Source organism: Haplochromis burtoni, unplaced genomic scaffold (genome assembly GCF_018398535.1).
Source record: "Haplochromis burtoni strain Fernald_Lab_line unplaced genomic scaffold, NCSU_Asbu1 Contig_133, whole genome shotgun sequence".
NCBI lineage: Eukaryota > Metazoa > Chordata > Actinopteri > Cichliformes > Cichlidae > Haplochromis > Haplochromis burtoni.
The window spans coordinates 801,485-820,824 of NW_024582494.1; the positions used below are offsets into that span (position 1 = coordinate 801,485).

At 45.1% G+C, this 19,340-nt stretch overlaps 4 protein-coding genes across 7 annotated transcripts in view; 3 read left to right on the forward strand and 1 right to left on the reverse strand.

Annotated features, from left to right (window-relative positions):
• Positions 1 to 3,389, forward strand: part of LOC102310362 (ceramide synthase 2) — a 13,714-nt gene extending 10,325 nt beyond the window's left edge. For all 4 annotated transcript variants that reach the window (XM_042224255.1, XM_005930951.3, XM_005930952.3 and 1 more), the window contains exons 9-11: positions 1,360 to 1,466; positions 1,665 to 1,821; positions 1,901 to 3,389. In XM_042224255.1, the coding sequence (XP_042080189.1) occupies positions 1,360 to 1,466; positions 1,665 to 1,821; positions 1,901 to 2,098 (462 nt within the window). In that variant the 3' untranslated portion in view covers positions 2,099 to 3,389. The remainder of the gene's footprint in view (positions 1 to 1,359; positions 1,467 to 1,664; positions 1,822 to 1,900) is intronic.
• A 72-nt stretch (positions 3,390 to 3,461) lies between these two features.
• LOC102310048 (kelch-like protein 23) lies at positions 3,462 to 6,912 on the reverse strand. Its single transcript, XM_005930950.3, has 3 exons — positions 5,788 to 6,912; positions 5,246 to 5,657; positions 3,462 to 5,127 (listed from the first exon to the last, which is right to left on the reverse strand). The coding sequence occupies exons 1-3, from the start codon at positions 6,755 to 6,757 to the stop codon at positions 4,824 to 4,826; spliced, it is 1,686 nt and encodes a 561-aa protein (XP_005931012.1). The 5' UTR covers positions 6,758 to 6,912; the 3' UTR covers positions 3,462 to 4,823.
• Positions 6,913 to 7,029: 117 nt separating this feature from the next.
• Positions 7,030 to 8,854, forward strand: lsm7 (LSM7 homolog, U6 small nuclear RNA and mRNA degradation associated). Its single transcript, XM_005930949.2, has 4 exons — positions 7,030 to 7,109; positions 7,366 to 7,456; positions 7,568 to 7,639; positions 8,391 to 8,854. The coding sequence occupies exons 1-4, from the start codon at positions 7,104 to 7,106 to the stop codon at positions 8,531 to 8,533; spliced, it is 312 nt and encodes a 103-aa protein (XP_005931011.1). The 5' UTR covers positions 7,030 to 7,103; the 3' UTR covers positions 8,534 to 8,854.
• Positions 8,855 to 8,980: 126 nt separating this feature from the next.
• Positions 8,981 to 18,889, forward strand: tmprss9 (transmembrane serine protease 9). The gene is made up of 16 exons (XM_005930948.3): positions 8,981 to 11,225; positions 11,635 to 11,853; positions 11,989 to 12,116; positions 12,198 to 12,265; positions 12,344 to 12,519; positions 12,615 to 12,659; positions 13,292 to 13,405; positions 13,563 to 13,728; positions 14,799 to 15,073; positions 15,218 to 15,360; positions 15,980 to 16,253; positions 16,338 to 16,451; positions 16,545 to 16,713; positions 16,793 to 17,058; positions 17,393 to 17,529; positions 18,465 to 18,889. Exons 2-16 carry the CDS (start codon positions 11,712 to 11,714, stop codon positions 18,624 to 18,626), a joined length of 2,379 nt encoding a protein of 792 aa, XP_005931010.1. The 5' UTR covers positions 8,981 to 11,225; positions 11,635 to 11,711; the 3' UTR covers positions 18,627 to 18,889.
• The last annotated feature ends 451 nt before the right edge of the window (positions 18,890 to 19,340 follow it).

Here is a 19,340-nt window from a genome sequence, read left to right on the forward strand (position 1 = left end):
GTTTGGCTGAGATTAAAGTTATAGTTTTTACACAGCTGAATAAACGTCAAGCAGACAGCTGATCATCAGAAGTGTGAGATGCTGGAGAATTTACTCCGGTGTCCTGTTATATTTTAGATAGCAAGGAGTTTATTAAACTCCACTGAAACAATCTGCAAATTTCATTAAAATTTAATAAACTATCATCTTGTCTTTATTTTTAGTTAGCACCTTAAAAGCTTAAAGCTGTAAGCTAATGATAGTTATATAAGAGCAGATGCTGCTGGTGCAATAAGCTGTACGCTGTATGTCCAATGGATGCATGATCTGAATAGTCGACTATCAGAATAATCGTTTGTGGCAGCCCTAGTGTTAAGTGACTCAGGTCCAAGGACTGGACTGAAAATGGGTGAGAAAGTTTAAAACCGCTGCTCAAGGCTACTTTTAAAAATTCCAGGAGCGCCTGGCACCTCGGAAGCAAAATATAAAACACTGAGTGGTGGTTCGAGACTTTTGCACGGCGCAGTGTGGAGGAGACTGCATCGTTATGCTCGCACACAAACGTTTAAAATGGCAGATTATTGCACAAACGAGGAACTTGTGTATTTTTGTGAATTTCCTTCTTCTTTCATACCAGCACACACGTCCTGTGAGCCGTGCACAGCGAGAGGTTTCGTTCTGTTGTTGCTTGTCCTGGCTGTAAAGGTTTGACCACCTCGGTGACAGTTGTTCCTTTGTCCGTGGGTGTTGTGAGGCTGTTTCAATGATAAGAGTGACGATGATGATTGTTTCCGCGTTACATGAGATGAGGAAATATGCAGTCGTGTCAACTCGGGCGTGACAGGGTGTCGCCTGGACGCTGATAAAAATCATAAAGGGAAAACGATGCTGGCTTCATATCCAATAGATGATTAGTTACTGAGTGCAGGTGAGTTCATCAGTGAGTCTGAGGTTTGATTTCGAGCCAGCCACACCCACTTGTTTTCTCTCTCGCTGCGCTAAAACCACCTGGAACAAAGAGATAACGTTCGAGTCAGTAAACTCAGGTGACGTCTTTACACTTTAACCTGTTCAGATTTGAGACCCCTGCAGGACAAACACACTGAAGTGCTCGATGTTTAAAAATGACTTTTTATATTTAAAAGTGAAAATGGGGGTGGAGCTGACCCTGGCGTACGTCCGAGATTAGAACATCAGTAATTGTGTGACCACAAATCAAACCTGATGACATAACCTGAAAACACCTGAGCAGGTCGTTACTGTCAGGGGGCGATGAACAGGAAGCTGTGGGGAGGTGGGCTCACACCCACAGCACTTAACCTAAACGTCTTCACTGTCTTTTCTAAGTCACAGGAACTTTTACCTTCCTTTTTCTGACAGGTGGGTAAGATGCTGCACTACGCCTTGTGGGCGAAGACATGCGACGTCCTGTTTGTCCTCTTTGCTCTGGTGTTCCTCGTCACGAGGCTGTATGTCTTTCCAAGCAGGTAAGAAACTGTTAAATCAGACGTAGTTTCATGTGTTGGTGTGCAAATGTCCAACTAGGTTTGATGTACAGTTTGTACCGAGACAGTTTGTCTTAGAGCACAGATAAAGTTTCCCGTTATCGGTACGACACACGATGCTCTGAAGCTCGAGAGTTTGTAGGAACAGCTGATCTCACTGTTTCTGTGTTTGCCCTCCAGGATCATCCACACCACCCTGATCGTTTCAATGCAGTTCTACGAGCCTTTCTTTGGTTATTATTTCTTCAACGCTCTTCTGTTCGTGCTACAATTGCTGCACATCTACTGGGCCTATCTCATCCTGCGCATGGTCTACAGGTTTGCCTTTGTGGGCAAGGTGAGACGAGGGGCTGTTTAAGCAGCAGTGATAGCAGGAAACGAGGAATCGGATGGTTAACTTTTATTCTTCTCCACAGATCGAGGGTGATGTGCGCAGCGACGAGGAAAGTCCGGTAGATGACAATGAAGAAGAAGAGGAAGACGGGGGTGAGTGCAGCTGGGAGCAGAGGAAGGATGCGATTAACTCCAGACTGGCATCGCTGGCTAACAACTGCGTCCTGAACAACCTGACCAACCAGACAAATAGAAACAGCAGACTACCCAAAACCAGATAGTGGCTTCACATCGAGTCCACGGCTTCGCTTCCACTTCCATGTCTCCAACATGGTCCGTTGATGATTTCAGGTCAGGGTAGGTTTGCCTCTGAGCAAAGAAGCACAGATGATTGTTGATCCACCGAATGTGACACCACTCATAACACTAATATCAAAACAATAAAAACACGTATGATGAGAGCGCGTGATCACTGCGATGCCGTTTCTGGTCCCTGTATTATAAGAACTTGAAAATATTCAGGACAGCGTTTTAGTTCATCTTTGCTTTTTTTTGAGTGAGAGCTTAAAAAAATATTGTTTGTATTAAAACATTAATTCTTGTGTATAATATGGTCTATTTTAAATGGAACAAACTACTCTGATTTATGTCCACATGGCTGCTCATGCACACAGTTCTGATTGTAGTAAATCTGTTGATAAATCACTTTATAGTCTGTTATTCATTATTCACTGTAATCTGTATTTGAATCCCTCTAATGATTGAAGAAGTTGTATTTTTCTGCGACAGATTTAGACTTTTTAGGAGAACTATGGCGCCCCCTGGTGCACAAAGAAGACGCTGCCCTTTCTGATGCCTTTACAAAAAGTATTTCTTCTACAAACACGGACGTGAACCGTGTGCGTGTCTGTGCATCGTGTCTTTTTCTCACGGGCAGCATGATTTCCTACTCGGGTCTTTTGTTTTGTGCCTTGGCTGCGGTGTTTTGAACACTAAGATATGAAGTCTATGTGCTACTAGGGTTCCCCTTTTTGGAACTACACACAGGAAAGACCTTATTGTAACGTGTGTTACGTGTTTTTGTGTTGTCATTTCTACCTGATTCACACAGATGGGCATTATTGAGCTATTTTAGACAGTGGCGTTAAATGCATTGATGCAATGCTCCTGGTTAAAAATGAATGTAGAGATATTAGGAGCTGTATATTTTAATATTTACCAAATTGTGTTCTGATGCTTTTACATGTGTCTTCCCGCCGTGCTGCTGCAGGTGAACATGCTAATCCAGTCATCATTTATGTAACGATGGCTGTGATAGGGCTAGAAACAGGGCGTGTCTGTGCAGGGGTGTGATGTCACTGACGCCCACCGCACAGCAGGGGGTTTAAAGTGAAATGCTGGCGCAGTAAACGGCCGACGCAGTGAATGAGACTCACCTGGATGTTGTTTTTAAGAAGATATAAAAGCAGGAGACACTTCATGTCCTCATGAAACCTGCATTTGACTTTTATTATGAGTGTTGATTTGTGACAACTCGAACAGTTTAAATAAACTACTTCTGAATAAAACCTGTACAAATTCAGTCAAGCTTTTACTAAACACTTTTACATTTTGTTCATACTAATGAAGACCCCCCCCCACACACACACACACACACACACACAGATGACCATACACAGTACTGTACAAACTTTGTTTTGCTATCGAGGTGACTGACACCCTCTTGGTATGTTTGTAAAGTGCTCTTGAGCAGTATTGCTCCAGGCTTCATGAAGGTTGGAGGTTGGCTGCTTTTTCATTCATTTTTATGTTGTGCAGCGAGTCCTTAAACATCTGTGGAGGATTAAAGAGGTGGCAGGCCTGTCTACAGCAGATGAACAGTCTCTGAACGTCCTGTCCTAAAGAGTTACATGAAAAAAACCACACAAGCAAAGCCGTGACACAGGACCTGAGAGATGCATCTGGCCCTTCAGCTGATCCATCTGCTGTTCGCTGAAGCCTCCTCAGAAATGTTCTCAGTGGCTGTCCACAAGCCATTCTTAATGAAAGGAAACAGGGAGAGGTTTGCCAAATTGGACTTAAAATCAGTGGCAACGAGTCTTGTGGAGTGAATCTACATTTGAAATTTTTGGTTCAAATCGTGGCCAGTGTGTACAGGAGAGGTCAGGAGAGAGGTACAGCAGTGTGTCCATCTGTGAAACACAGTGGAGGCTCTGTCATGGTTTGAGTCTCAGCCAGTGCAGTTGGGCTCTGCAGGAACTCCACCGTGTGACAGACAGCATCCTCTGTCACACCGAGCGCCTGCATGTCCTACCTCACTACATGCATGAATCTTTTCTGAGGTCTTCCTCTCTGCCTCCTGCTTGGCAGCTCCATATTCAACATCCTTGTCCAATATATCTACCATCCCTTCTGTGCACATGTCCAAATCATTCCTGCCTTGCCTCTCTAACTGTACTCGTTTCTAGCTCCATCAGTCCTCGTCACTCCACCTCCAGGCGTGCTTCTAGCATCTCCAAACATCACAGCAGCTCTCCAGCATCTTGTAGCTTCTTGCTTTTATCCTTCTGTCTAAAATCACTCCTGACACTCGTCTCCACCCACTCCACCCTGACTGCACTCTCTTCTGGACTCTCCTTTTTCTTGGATGGTTGATATTTAAACGGATCTACCTTCACCATCACTGCTCTTTGCATGTCTCCCTCTTGTTCACACATATGTATTCTGCTTCTTCTGACTTTCAAACCTCCGCCTGCTTCCTGCTCTTCACAGAGCCTGGAACTCATCGTTATTGATCTCTGGGATCATCTTAACAGAGAATAGAATAAAAGAAGAGCTTTGCATGTCCTCCAAGAAGCCTGGAGAACTACTCCTGAAGACTACTTAAAGCTTGCCTGAGAGTTCAGCCTGTGCTGAAAAATTAAAGGTGGTCAGACCAAATATAAAGAAAGAGGGATGGCTCGAGAGATTTGCACAATTCCACATTCATTCAACCATCATAGAGCATCATGGGATCATTCTTACGGTGACACACCCTCTGAGGGGCACGGGACAGGGTATAGCATCATCTACCTCAATGCAGGTGTCTATGTAAGGGTCCAGCAGCACCATGTTCGGGAATGCTTTGTTACTCTTTCTCTCGCTGAGCAGGTATATCTGCCCAGTGACTGAGGAGCAGCCACAGAAGAACTTTTTGTTCAGACATTCCTCCTCCAGCTCCGTCCACTCATCTGTCTCCATGTCAAAACGAAGGGCTTGGCCTCCGAACAGGTAGAGGGCACTGTTGAGCTCCGTGGCAACCAGGTCGTATCTAAAGAAAAACATATTCATCTTTCTGTTTAATTGTCAGCTGATCATCCTGTATCATTTAATTTGAAAGCTCAAACTTCATAAGAATGTAAATCTGGCAGTGTCAGAAAGATACTCACCGTGGAAATGGAGAATAGGAGACCACATCCCACTGATCCTCCTTCGCCACATACCTCTGAATTCCACCATAAACCTCGCCATTTTCATCCAGCCCACACGCCACGTAGATACACGACCCCAGAGCAGCAGTGGCTGCCCTCTCTACGGCCCTGACCATGGGACTCACTGCCTCCCAACCCTCCTCTGACCCAAGGACCAGCCTTTCTACATCATCCACAAGACCTTCGTCCATACTTCCCCCCAGGACATACAGTACTGACTCGAGCCCTATGGAGCAGTGGCTGTGTCTGGACTTCTGCAGGGCTGGCCCGTCCACCCAGCGCTGGTTCCCACATTCGTAGAGCCGGACCCAATCCACACTGAACCACAGAACATCCCGGAAGTAGCCACCTGTCACGACCACACTGTCTCCTAAATAAAAAGGAAATTTTAAAAAATCAGTGAAAATTTAATGTTCAATATTCATGTAAGATCATAAAAACGAGCACATGAAAAATAAGCACACATCTAACTTTTGCCAGTTTCATTATGCATCCATTACCCACTGCAGCCACGGAGTACTGTGTGAGGTTCTTCCTCTGCAGGGGCGCGCAGCTCTGCCATCTACCACTCATCGGGTGATACTGGAACAGCGCCTGTTCTTCCTGATCATGAGGCCCGCCCAGCACGAACAGGGTCTCTCTGGCCCTGGTCCTCATCATTGACCTGCCCACTGACCAAGATGCTGGGAAATGTTCATTGAGCTTTATGATGAGCCTGGCTCTGGGGTCAGAGCTTTTCATTCTGGTCAAGAGTTCAGTGATGAAAGGCAAGGACAGAGACTCGGGCCTCACCAGCTCAATGAGCTCCAGGAAATATTCTTCTCGTTTAGGGTCAAATGACACCCAGCGCAGTATTGCCTCCAGAGCCAGATCGTCTTTATGGATGGTTAGGTCATCGCTGGCAAGTAGATCTGCTACTGACTCTTTTGAGAGTGACAGAAAATCCTCTTCAGCTGAAATAGCGGAGAAGTGAGTGAGCACCACCTGTCGTGCTGCGGCATAAAGCTGAGTGCAACCCAGCTGCCAGGCGTAGGCCATCATCCCCAAACAGTTGCTGAGGTGCAGCTCACGCTCCAGGAACTTACAGCACAGCAGCCTGGCTCGCTCCAGCTGCAAAAAGTCGGACGTCTCGAGGATGCCCGTAACATTTTCTCTGTCCAAAGACAGGCTGCATGTTGTGGTATATTCCATCAAGGTCCTGAAATGCTGCAGACTCACACCTTTAATCTCTACCTGCCTTTTGCTGCTCTCCAACCCACGGCCAAAGAACAGAGCCCTGAAGTAAGGGCTCTGCAGGGCCAGATGTTGACGGTTGACATAAAAAATCTCTCCTTCTACTTGTAGGCTAGCATCAGGTGTTATATCAGCCTCAGAGTCCTTCACCTGTGAAGCAGACTCATCCTCTTCTTCTGATACAAGCGTCAATTCAAAGCTCTGCAGTTTCAGCTCATGGTCACCTCTGTCAGCCATGTCACAACAAACAGCCACCCCTCCTCCTGTGTTCTGCTCGGATCCTCGTCCTCTGCTTTCCAACACACCAGCTGGTGCTATTAATAGACTTCCCCCCCTCGACTGACAGCAAAGGAAAAGGGGGTCAGTTCCAAAAGCAGATGCTGATGATAAAACTGTGAGTTATAATATAAAATATTATAATATAAAAACTAACTCACCCTATCATACCAGCCCCATTAAATTAAATCATGAAGAGTCAATAAAACCATTTTAAAAAGCAGTGACGTCATGTAAAGGCGCTCGGTGTTTTGATTGGTGGAACATTCTTGAGGTCGAAATTTCACTTCCGTGTCACGCAGCTAACATGGCGGTGAGTTCGTACATTCAAATACTTTTCTGCCTTTGCACCTTTAACGTTGTCGGATATGCTGTTAGCCCGTGAGTGTGTGTTTCAGCCGTAACCCGGGTTTAAATCAGCACGTTCAAAGTAATATAAGGTGTTTTTGTTGTATCACGTTAGCTAACACGGCTAGCCTAGCTAGCTGGGCTCATGCTCAGCTGGTGTTTGTGTGCGCGGCTAGCACACATGCGACTCACAAACGGCGTGTTTTGTTTTCTCTGCGCAGGATAAAGACAAAAAGAAAAAGGAGAGCATCTTCGACTTGTCCAAATACATCGATAAGCCGATTCGTGTAAAGTTTCAAGGAGGACGAGAAGGTAGGTGGATCAGTTATGATAACAAGCTAACAGTTAAGCAGGGCTGCGGGATTTGCTGTCCTTATGTCCAGCTAATGGAGACTTTACACCGTGTATTTGTTTCCTCCTCAGCCAGCGGTGTCCTTAAAGGATTTGACCCTCTGCTGAACCTGGTGCTGGACGGCACTATTGAGTATATGCGCGGTAAGTGTGCGCTTTAAAGTCAAGACCATGCGAGGGAAAAATGATTTACAGGAACAAAGAATGACACAAGACTGCGCCAGCACTGAAAAGTGTTTTGCGTTTCCTTTAACCTGAACCCAAATGAGTCATTTGCAACACTGAGGCAGTGCCCAGACTAACCTGAGTGTTTCTGTGATCACATCTACTGAAGGAGGACCCAATAAAATAAAATAACGCTACTGGTGATGGTGAAAGTATTCCGATGGTCCCACAACTGGGAAATGTTATTTAGTATACTGAGTCGAGCTGTGTGTTTCACCAAGCGTTGATCCTTATCTCAGGGCCGACCACCAGCCTCAGTGTGAGCTATGACAGCTGTAGCTTTCACTCACACTGAGGAGTTTTCATGCTAAAGTCACGTCAGCGTGTGGGTGTAAGTGTGAGCCCAGCTGAGTTAAATTAAAGTTTTGTTTTTGCTTTTTTAACTTAAACTGAGCCTCATGTTATTGACTGTTTGAAATAGCTACTCAGCTCCTCTCCAGCAGGTGGGTGGAGCTCCTGCACCTGAGATATTAAGGCTAAACCTTCTCAGCGACACCACAGTGAAGTTAGGGTTGAAAAAACTGAAACTGAGTAGCTCATAGGAGTTACTTGAACACTGGTGGGGCTTACTGTTAAAGCCGTGTCTGTATTTAAACTGATCGTGCAGCATCGACTGCTGTCGTAGATAATATGACGCTTACTTGTGTGCTCCTGCAACTCCTGTGTTTAGATCCAGATGACCAGCTGAAGCTGACAGAAGACACCCGGCAGCTGGGGCTGGTGGTCTGCAGAGGAACCTCCGTAGTGCTGATCTGTCCTCAGGATGGCATGGAAGCCATACCAAACCCATTCATACAGCAGCAGGACGGCTAACGCACAAGCTCTCCCCTGCTAACTTACACGTACTTGTACACACTTGAATATTTCGTTGTTTCTTTTCCTTAGTTTTTATTTCGTTTTAACAATAACGGTGATCATTAATGGAGCCAAGTCGATTTAGTTAAGCAGCAAAAAGACGTTTGAATGCACTTCACTTTTATTTCAGTCTGATGTGCAAATTTGTAAAGATTTGTGTTGTAAAGAGCCCATAAATGTGGGATGTGTAAACAGTACCATTTTCTTTTTATCCAGAATAAGTGAACTTTTTACTATTCTTTGTTGTTTTGATAAGAAAATAAAGTGAAAATGTAATTATGCCGACTTTTGGAAGTTTTGCTCTACTCTGCTGGCTGCACATCTTTGCCTTCAGAATTACATGAAGGTTGTGAAAACGACCACTTTGAATGTGAGTTAGAGATTCCTGAAAGTCGCTGTAGTTTAACAGCAGCATGACTCGAGTTAGATGTGGTTCCATTTTTATCTCGTACACTGAGTGTCACGGGTTCTCTGCCATTTCACACCTCGCACTTTCAGTTTTTAACCACTTGGTAAAACCAAGCAAAGACTCAGAGACACGGGCATGACTGCATCAGCAGTCTCGTGTTTATCCTTCCTAAAAACTCCTTTATTGAAATGAGTTCAAGCTTTATTTTTCTCCTTTCATCCAGATTCCAACTTCTGTGGCTCGCTCCATACTTTTGGACCCACTGCTCGCTGTCCAGCTTAGCCAGCAAAAAAATACGTCAAATGCTTAACAATGCAACGCCAATTCCAAAAGAGTTGGCACGTTCTTCAAAATGTGCACAAAAACAATGCAATGATTTGCAAATTTCATAAATCTGCATTTTATTCATAATAATTTAAGTAAATGTGCCATTTTAAGATGTGATGGCAGCAACATGTTGCAGAAAAGTTGATATGGAGGCTACGAAAGAGGTGAAGTTATGTTTGTGTGTAGTTGTATGAAGCAGCTGTTGCCAGTTGAGGCCCAACGTGATCGGCTGTGGAAGAAGCATCTTAGAGACAGTTTCGCAGAAATTGTGAAATATGCAAATTGTGATGAAAGTTTTAGAACTTAAAGACTCAATATGTCTACAGTGCAAGACGTCAAAAGAGGCCAGAAATCAAAAACTTTAATAAAAACAGACATGTGCCTGTTGTGGAAATCACTGCACGGGCTCAAAAACACCTCCAGAAATCACTGAACAGAGTTCACTGTGTCATCCACAAATGCACATTAAAGACAAGAAGAAATCTGAAGAGAAGCCACGTGATCCAGAAACGTCCCGGCCTTCTCTGGCGGAAAACTGTGATGGAATTTAAATTCTTATTTGAAAACTTGGCCTAAAGACGAGAGGGTCCATCAGGCTTGTTGTCGGCACCAAGCTCAAAAGCCTCCATCCCTGCTGTCACGGGGGGGTGTCAGTGTCTGTGGACGTGGACTATATGCTGAAAGGTATTTACAGGTTTTAGACCAACGCATGCTCCCACCCAGTGGTGTCTTTTTTCAGGCAAGGCTTTGCATATTTCAGCAATACGATGCTGAAACACATGAATCTGTTACAGCAGCATGGCACCATAGTACACAGTGTGCTGATCGATGTGCAGTCCAGTTTCACCAGCTGCAAACATCTGGAGCACCATGAAATCACAAAAATACAACAAGGCCAGAGCTGATTTCTGTTTCAGCCCCCTGACTTCACAGCGAGTGGTCGTTGTACTTAAACACCACCTGGTTATGTTCAGTGATCCGTGTGAGCGGCCAGTTAACAGTGTGATGATGTTGGTCATGAACTTAAAGTTTTGAAAGGAATACTGGGAGTGTGTGTTGAGTGTGAGAAGATCAACTTCAAGCCTGTAAACACACCAACAAAGAGGCTGTTGCACCTTTGTGCTTTAGCAGGGCGGGGGAATAATCCCAGTTTGCACCTCGAGCTTTACAGCAGAACGTGTCCATTGTTTGTTAAAAGTTGACCCATGTGCTTTGAAATGAGGGACAACTGTTCCTGTTCAAATAATTACAGAGTAGTTAAACTGTGTTTTCAGTTATGGAAACTATGAATAAAGCCTTAAATACACTTTAACCCTTGTGCACCATTAACCTCGATGCAAGAGGTCAGTAAAGTGTCAGACTGGAGGCGCTGTGGGTCTTAATGGTTTGCCAGCTTGTTGTAAGTGCAGAACTTGCAGGCAGGAACAAAAAGGCCGAGTTAAAGGAGGCTCGGCCCCTCCTCCTCCTGTTGCTCAGTCACTGTGTCAGTGGAGCACTGACGAGCAGCACCGGAGCCGCTCTGGAGCGTTTCGAGCCATTTTCATCTCTGCTTTGTTCCAATTTGCTGTACTGAAGGATGCGTGTTTGATATTTACCCGGAGACTGTGGACAGCAGGTCAGCTGCAGGTCAGCTATGAGGTAACAGCAGAAACACCTGTGCACACCGGGGTGTAACCAAAGGGATCAACAAGCATGGAAGGAGGGTCTGCCAGAGATTTGTGAAGACTTACCGACTTTCAAAGGCAAACAGAAAAAGGTGGGTTACCTGCGGGACGGGGGAAAGGCACGCCTCCTGGCCAAAGGAACAAATAGCGGACCTCTTGGTGTCCTCGCCCGGTCTTCAGTCTCCGTGTCTGTTCTTGCTGGAACTTCGGGATGTTGTAAATGTCAGTGCTGAGAGCAACAGATGAAGAGGTGAGTGAGTCTACCTCAGAACATAAAGCCTGCATTGTTTAAAGCTCCGCTGTGTGAGACGTACCTGAGACGCTGTGTGGAGTTTATCTGCAAAGATTTACGGACGTTTTCTTGTCTTTACTGTGACCTTTCCCCACATCTGATTTGTGATTAAGCGACATGGCCTCCGTGGTTTATTTTACGCGCTCCTCAGGCTGCGCCGCCGGGCGGTAACTTTTTTTGTACTTTTGAATAGTTTGAGTATTTATGATCATTATTTCTTTACTGACAAACAGTTTGTGAGAACTAAAAGTATCTTTAAATGTAACTCTGTGTGCGCGCGCGTGTGTAAAAGTGTCTGTTTAAAATCATGTTCCCAGTCTCATGTCACACTAACTCCAGTGACACGCAGCACGTTTATTTCACGCAGGCTTGAATCGTTTTGCCTGTGAGGCATTATGCTGCTGGAGACAGTCGACGGTGGGTTGTGACGGCTGTGAATCCAACATGGAAGCGCAGAAGGATGAAGGCCGAGGGCCGTGGTCATCTTCGCCTCCCGCTCCCTCCAGCTCTGTCTGCTACAGGAGCGGTCTCATACTCTTCCTCCTCTTCTTCCTTATTATTGGCATCTTTGTCGGCCTGGTTATAGGTGAGCCTGCACACGAATGTTGGGTGTAATGTTTTGTGACTCATTCATCAGACGTTTTTAAACCAGCACGAACCGTTTAAAGATTTCACTGCAGATGCATCACTTACTGATAACTTCCTCCTGCTTTACCCGCAGCGTACCTTGTGCAGGAGCAGCATCATTTCATGGAGACAGTGGAGCTCAGAGGTCTGAAGTACGACGCTGCACTGCAGGATAAAAGCTCTGGTTTCTCCATAGTACTGTCCTCAGTTTTAAAGTCCAGGGTTAGTGCTGATTCACAACACAACGGGAGCGCAGGTCTTAATTTTAAAGGTGTTCAACTGTTACTGATTCTCACCTTTCAGATTAAAAACGTCTTCACCGCCTCATCCATAACACGTCACTTTGTTGATTGCAGCATTGTTGCCTATGGGTAAGCACTGGGTCATTTATTCAAGACACAAACAGGATGTAAGATGGAACATTGCCAGTTTTCTTCTCGCCTTCCTAGTAACATTAACGGAGAAGTGATGGCGACGCTCCGACTCGTCTTCAGGGTGTCCAAGATCCAGCAGTATTCAGAAAACTTTGTTCAGGACTTGCTGAGTGCAGGACTCAGCTCATCGATGCACGGGAAACCGCTGGAGGTGCCTGAGTTTGGACAGATCGACGCCGTCATCCTGCTGGGTAGTAAAGCTGTCACCAGTCTGTGTGTTTCACCAGAGTCTTTATGTTTACTAGGAGTGACGAAGATCGTAACTATCACTCCTCCTTCTTTGTAGGAGCCAGTGGAAAGTCATTTTATGTTATTGGAGACAGTATGATAGGTAAGTTACACACTCGCACGCACAAAACCAAACACACATTTGTGCTGCAAATTTAACAGTAATGCGCCGCCAGCTGGATGCCAGAAAATGACTGTAAAAGTACTTACAGGAAAGTAAAGTTACTGTAAATGAAATTTACTGTAAAAATGTTTTTGAACACTTTATACATTTATAGCAGTGGAAATGTAGTTTATCATTTACATCTTTATTTGTATAAGAAATGGATACATCAAACTCTTTATCTGACTTCCATAACCTCAAAAAAGTATTTTCATTTCTTTTATTATTAGCCAAGCTAAACTCAAATGTTCACCTAATGATGTCACTTCCATCTGGAATGAATGGCTTTGCCGCACAGACATCCGACCTCCTCCCAAACATCCATCCATTCATTATCCTGTTAAATCGTGTTCAACAAAGTCTCAGCTTTTCACGAGCCAAAAATCGGCCTTTGTGTTCTGAAACAGTCCATTTTTCAGCTCATCCAGCAGGTTTTCAATGTGCAAATTTATCTTTAGAAGTAAGAATTGTAACTTTAATAAGTCACCAGTTTTGCAAAAACTCTACTATGTATTGTTGTTGTTATTTATTCATTTATTTCATGCGTATTGAAAGTGTTTTTGGCTCTGCAGCCAGCTGTCCTGACAACACTTTCACCTGTGACAGCGGAGAATGTGTCACTAAAGTAAACCCAGAGTGCGACTTCGTCCCAGACTGCGCAGATGGATCTGATGAAGCTCGCTGTGGTGAATGACTCCTCAAACTACAGCAGACATACACAGTAGCTCCGTTATTCCTTATGTTATTAACGAGTGTGCATCGTTACCACAGACCTGAGCAGAATATACTGGGACATATCTGCTTTTAATCACTTACACTAGTTTTTCTTCACCCAACCCACAGCCTGCGGTACGCGTCCTGCCACGGGGAGTCGGGTGGTGGGCGGTGAGGACGCACGGCGAGGGGAGCTGCCGTGGCAGGTCAGCCTGAGGTTCCATGGGCGGCACATCTGCGGAGCCACCATCGTCAATGAACGCTGGCTCGTCAGCGCAGCTCACTGCTTTGAGAGGTAGTTCTGATTTAAACCCGTTTAAAAACAGTCGTTTGAAAATTTTGGATGCTAATCAATACAATCATTAAGCTTTCGACCTTCACATGCTCAATGCCATCGTTTGAGAGTATGGAGAGGTGAAATGTAGCTTACAGTTTACAGGTGCTTTACAGAAGCACAGCACGGACTTACTGTATACAGCACTGTAGTATTTGTATGCTTTGCTCCTTCCGCGCTGTTTTGGAGGTAAATACTGTCCTTGGTTGTTCATGCTATTCATTTTAAAGCTTTAATTATAAATTGTTTTTCAAACACACGTCTACTAGTATTCTTTGCCTCGTTGGTACATCATCATCATCACCTTTATTTATAAAACACTTTAAAACAACCACAGCTGACACAAAGTGCTGTACATTTGAACTAAATAATAAAATTACATAAGATATATAAATAAAAGCAAAAATAAAATAATTAAATAAATAACTAATTTAATTACAAGAGAAATTAAGTCTCACTGAGGTCAAAAGCCAAAGAATAAAAATGGGTTTTAAGACATGTTTTGAAAGTGGACAGTGAAGCGGCCTCTCTAACTGCAAGGTCAGGTTATTTCATAATGTAGAAAAGGCCCCGCCCCCTGGAGCAGCTGGTGCGTGGGGGTGAGGCTCAGAGAGGTAAGGCGGGGCAAGACTGATAAAGATACCCAGCAGTACACAAGTAATAAAGTTATCTACCAGTGCACCATTAAATTAATTTGCATATTAACTGTGATGTATATGTTTCTGGGTACTTTTACTTTAGCAATGTTTCGATCCTTAGGTTTTCCCACTATTACTTAAACAGGACTATGATGCTTCTTTCACCACTTTGCAAACAGTTACATAAAACACATTTCCTCATGTGCTGTCGTGCAATAAATCAGTATTAGGACACATCTGCACACGAGCCTGGAAATGATTTTCAGTTTTTTTCTGTTTTTGATCAAGTATTCTGTTCTGGCTTTTGAAAAAATGCTAGAAAAGTCCTTAAGAAACAACAATCCCATTTCATGAATATACACCATCATTTATGATTGCCTCTTCTGGTTTTAGGGTCAATAACCCCAAAGAATGGACAGCCCTGGTTGGGGCGACGCTGGTGAGCGGTGAGGAGCCAGAGTCCAGAACGATTAACATCAAGTCCATAACTGTGTCTCTAGACTACAACCCCATGACCACGGACAATGATGTAACTGTGCTGGAGCTGGAGACGCCTCTCGCGTTCAGCTCTTACGTGCAGCCTGTCTGCATACCCTCCCCATCTCATGTTTTTGCACCTGGTCAGAGCTGCATTGTGTCCGGTTGGGGTGCCGTACACCAGTTTAGCTGTGAGTCCGCAGGAATGCACACAAAATGCAACAGACGAGTCATTTAGAAAAGAAAATCCTAAAAACTTGTTCTTGAAAGCTGTCGTCTTGTCCTTTAAGGTGAAATATGACAAGTGGGAGTAATCAGTGTGTGTTCTTCTGCAGTCACGCTGCCCTCCACGCTGCAGAAAGCTGTGGTCAAAGTCATTGACTCCAAGGTGTGCAATAAGTCATCTGTGTACAGAGGAGCGATCACTCCAAACATGATGTGTGCTGGATTCCTGCAGGGCAAGGTGGACTCGTGTCAGGTCAGTGGTGAAAACGGTTCACATGCAGTGGGGCATGTCTATACCTATGACCTATGACCTATGAAGGTCTGAGGATCGCTAAAAATATTCACACCGTTCTCACCTTAAAAACTGAGACTCTGAGCCATCTGTTCATCTCAGCATAACCGTGTGCTGTTGATTATACCGCGAGAGGCTCAGTCTGATAGAAATCCACTTCAAAATATCTGATGTTGCATAAATTATTGAACACGTTTTGGAAATTTTATCTCTCTGTACGTAAAATGTTATTTCTTTAGACAAAAATATGAACTTTAAGAATGTGTAAAATGCACTTATTACATAATTGTTTCAACATTTAAAGCAATAGCTGTGAATTACAGCAGCTGATATTTGACAGTTGTACATGTCGTGCCCCTTCTGTCGTGTCGTCTCCCTGATAAAGACAACATGCTCTGAGACATATCTCCCAGTAGCTCCGTGACTTTCAAGGTTCAGAGCTGATGCTTAAAATCGTGGTGATTAGCCTAATGATGCTAATCCTGACCAACCAGGACGGATTACCTGATGCTGAATAGTTGAAAGTTACCAAAAATGACACTTTTCAGAGTATCTGTCAGCTCATGTGTGTCATGTGCAGGGGGACTCCGGAGGACCTCTGGTGTGCGAGGGGGCCCCGGGAAGATTCTTCCTGGCCGGGATAGTGAGCTGGGGTGTGGGCTGCGCTCAGGTCAACAGACCTGGGGTTTATTCCCGTGTTACCAGGCTCCGTAACTGGATTCTAAGCCAGACTGATCCCACCTCGGTTCATGATTATGGCCAGCATGTTCCCACAGTGACAGAGTTTAATACCCCACCAGCACTCGGGACCTCAGCTGATAATGTGTCGTCTGCAGCAGTGCTACCACTGTCTGGTAATGTCAGCCTGAAAGCTCCTTAATCTTAAGAGCTTTATCAGTTACTGAGATTCATTTATTTAATGAATGTGTTTTTTCCAGCCTTGAATTGCAGTGGAAACTTTGAGTGTAGCTCCACTTCCTGCATCAGCAAGGTCAACCCGGAGTGTGACAGAGCCGCAGACTGTCCCAATGGGGCTGATGAAAGAAACTGTGGTAAACTTAAAATGCACGAAGGACGGAGCATGAGGGATTTAAGGGTCATTCTTCTTATCTTCTTAACTGCGTTTTGGTTTTTTGGTTTTTAAGACTGCGGCGTGCGCCCTGCACTGGGCTCCCATAGGATCGTGGGTGGAGTCACAGCTCGGAGGGGAGAGTGGCCTTGGATCGGGAGTCTTCAGTACCAGAGGCTTCACAGATGCGGTGCCACGCTCATTCACAATAGGTGGTTACTGACTGCAGCGCACTGCTTCAAAAGGTATTTCATACATTTATATCAAAACTCGTTTCACTGAAAGCTCAGGAGTGATTCTAATTTTAATAACTTACATCTAAAGTGACTCTACTCCCAATAACTGGGCCGTGAGCCTGGGATCTGTGCTGCGATCGGGGGTAGGAGCCCTGGTCGTTCCCATCCAGAGGGTAATCATCCACCCGGCCTTTAATGGCACCAACATGGACCACGATGTGGCTTTGCTGGAGCTGGCCGTCCCAGCCCCGATGTCTTACACCATCCAGTCTGTCTGTCTTCCATCACCAGTACACCGCTTCTTAAAGAACGCAGAGTGCTACATCACAGGGTGGGGATCCATGAGAGAGGGAGGTGAGAGATGAACCCACGAAACTAAACGTCCTGCATTTAGAGGTCACACAGGAAAAAAATGAAATGTCTTCACTAAGAAATAAAGGCAGGGGAGCCCGAGAGGTGAGATCATTTTCACGTTATTGACGTGACTCAGCCTTCAGAGGTAGAAAAGCAGGAATAGCTCCGTGGCCTGTTCGGCCTTTCACGAGTGAATGTGATATGACTGCAGCCTTTATCAGCTTAGCTTCTGCCTTATCTGCCTCTGAATGGAATTTTGTTTCCACAGCAACAAAAAAACTGGTGCTCAGGTGTTGCGATCACACCTGTTCTGTGTGCAATGCTCTTTCCTCAGGTTCATTGACCAACCTGCTACAGAAAGCTGCTGTGAACATCATTGACCAGGCGGACTGTCAGCAATCATACGGTAGCGTTCTGACTTCAAACATGATGTGTGCGGGATTCATGGCGGGAGGTCGGGACACCTGCTTGGTAAGATGTTCACACAGACTTCTGCACTTCCTGTTTCACAATTGTTAAAATGTTCCTAACCTGGAGACTTTTAACATCAGGCTGGTGCACTGCATGTAGTGCTCGGAGGCTGGAGGAAGTATGAAGTATGGGGTGGCTGTAGCTCAGGTGGCAGAGCAGGTCAGCCACTAATCAGAAGGTCGGTGGTTCGATCCCAGGCTGCCTCCTGACTGCATGCCAAATATCCTTGGGCAAGATACTAACCCCATGTTTGCCTACTGGTGGTGGTCAGAGGGCCCGGTGGCGCCAGTGTCCGGCAGCCTCGCCTCTGTCAGTGCGCCCCAGGGCAGCTGTGGCTACAATGTAGCTGCCATCACCAGTGTGTGAATGTGTGTGTGACTGAATGTAGTGTAAAGCGCTTTGGGGTCCTATGGACTAGAAAAGCGCTATACAAATGCAGGCCATTTACCATGACTGTGGTGTCTTACCAGTGAATGGTTAACCAGGCCGGAGCAAAGTCAACCTTGATCTCCCCCCTTACAGGCTTCTCTGGTTCACCTTTGGAAAAAGGCTGATGAATAAATTAAGGTTTAAAAACAAGAATCAGATGTAAGAGAAAAAACTCCAAAAAGAATAAATCTAGAAAATGTGACCGCCTCACAAACGCTGACCTGATAGAAAATGTACGCTGTCTTCCTCAGCGAAGGCAGGCCACCCCGCTGCACCCTCTCCATAATCGTCTTATGTAACGAAACCCTCACGCATTCCTGTTTCGGTCAGAGCACCGGGCTCAGCTGCAGACTGACTGACATTTACTCCCCTGCTGCCATACTCATCTTCAGTCTGCTCTTATAAATGAGTTAATCAATCATCACTGTATTTATAGAGCACATTTATATAGAATTTAAAGTTATTTAAATTCCAAATGAAACTGTTGATGTGTTTTGATATTGCAGGGAGACTCTGGAGGGCCGCTGACGTGTCGTCAGCCCTCCGGTCAGTGGTTTATCGCTGGAGTAACCAGCTGGGGACACGGATGCGGCCGAGTCGGTTTCCCGGGAGTTTACACTCGTGTGACGTCTATCAGGAGCTGGATATCCACATACCTACCCTTCTGATGAAGGAAGAACTGTGTCTGCAGAGAACTGAGGTCATGCTAAACAGCCACACACAAACACTCAGTGTGCACAGCCCTGACCTTTGTGACCCTCCGGTCACGGGTGCTGGCGGTAGTGCTGTGCTTTACCTGAACTGAGGAAACAATCCTGATCTGTGCCTTAAACATTCATTCACGGATCATTTGGAGTATTTATTAGTTATTTATTGTCATGGATGGTAAACACACTGCACGTGGCTTTGTGTATTTTGTGTGGACAATATGGGATTCATTTATGGGTAAATGTAATGGTATTGTGATCTTTTACTGCAACGTGGATTTGTGGGGAAAGTCTACTCTGTACAAAGTCAGTGACGTGGGACTCGGTGTCGTTCTGTTGGTGGATATTTTTGATCAGAAACGAGAGAACACCCGATTGATTAATTTATTATTTTTTCTTGGGGGGAAAAAAAAAATCACTGATTGCAAATGATGTTCACAGCTTTTCTGGCTCCTCACACAAACTCAGGAGGTTCCCAGACATCTAACAAACCGCACACACACGAAGCTGAGAAAGGTGCAGTACCCCGTCAGGGCGAGGGAGACCCCGCTGGAACAAACCCACTACTGTGGAGGGCAGCAGATAGAGTGACAACCAGAAAACATGTCAGACAAAACAGTGTTGTTCTCCAGGCGTACTTTGATATAGGTCTGTTTGGTGGCTTGGAAATGTCAA

Bases quoted from the DNA above. Each gene is read 5' to 3' on its own strand.
- LOC102310048 (XM_005930950.3), bottom strand. From the start codon at position 6,757: ATGGCTGACAGAGGTGACCATGAGCTGAAACTGCAGAGCTTTGAATTG. The intron at 5,658-5,787 runs GTAATGGATGCA...CTTTTTATTTAG, and splicing joins GTACTCCGTGGCTGCAGTGG to GAGACAGTGTGGTCGTGACA. The intron at 5,128-5,245 runs GTGAGTATCTTT...GTTTTTCTTTAG, and splicing joins TCCTATTCTCCATTTCCACG to ATACGACCTGGTTGCCACGG.
- lsm7 (XM_005930949.2), top strand. The intron at 7,457-7,567 runs GTAGGTGGATCA...TTTCCTCCTCAG, and splicing joins GTTTCAAGGAGGACGAGAAG to CCAGCGGTGTCCTTAAAGGA. The intron at 7,640-8,390 runs GTAAGTGTGCGC...TCCTGTGTTTAG, and splicing joins CACTATTGAGTATATGCGCG to ATCCAGATGACCAGCTGAAG.
- tmprss9 (XM_005930948.3), top strand. From the start codon at position 11,712: ATGGAAGCGCAGAAGGATGAAGGCCGAGGGCCGTGGTCATCTTCGCCT. The intron at 13,406-13,562 runs GTGAATGACTCC...CCCAACCCACAG, and splicing joins ATCTGATGAAGCTCGCTGTG to CCTGCGGTACGCGTCCTGCC. The intron at 17,530-18,464 runs GTAAGATGTTCA...TTGATATTGCAG, and splicing joins GAGGTCGGGACACCTGCTTG to GGAGACTCTGGAGGGCCGCT.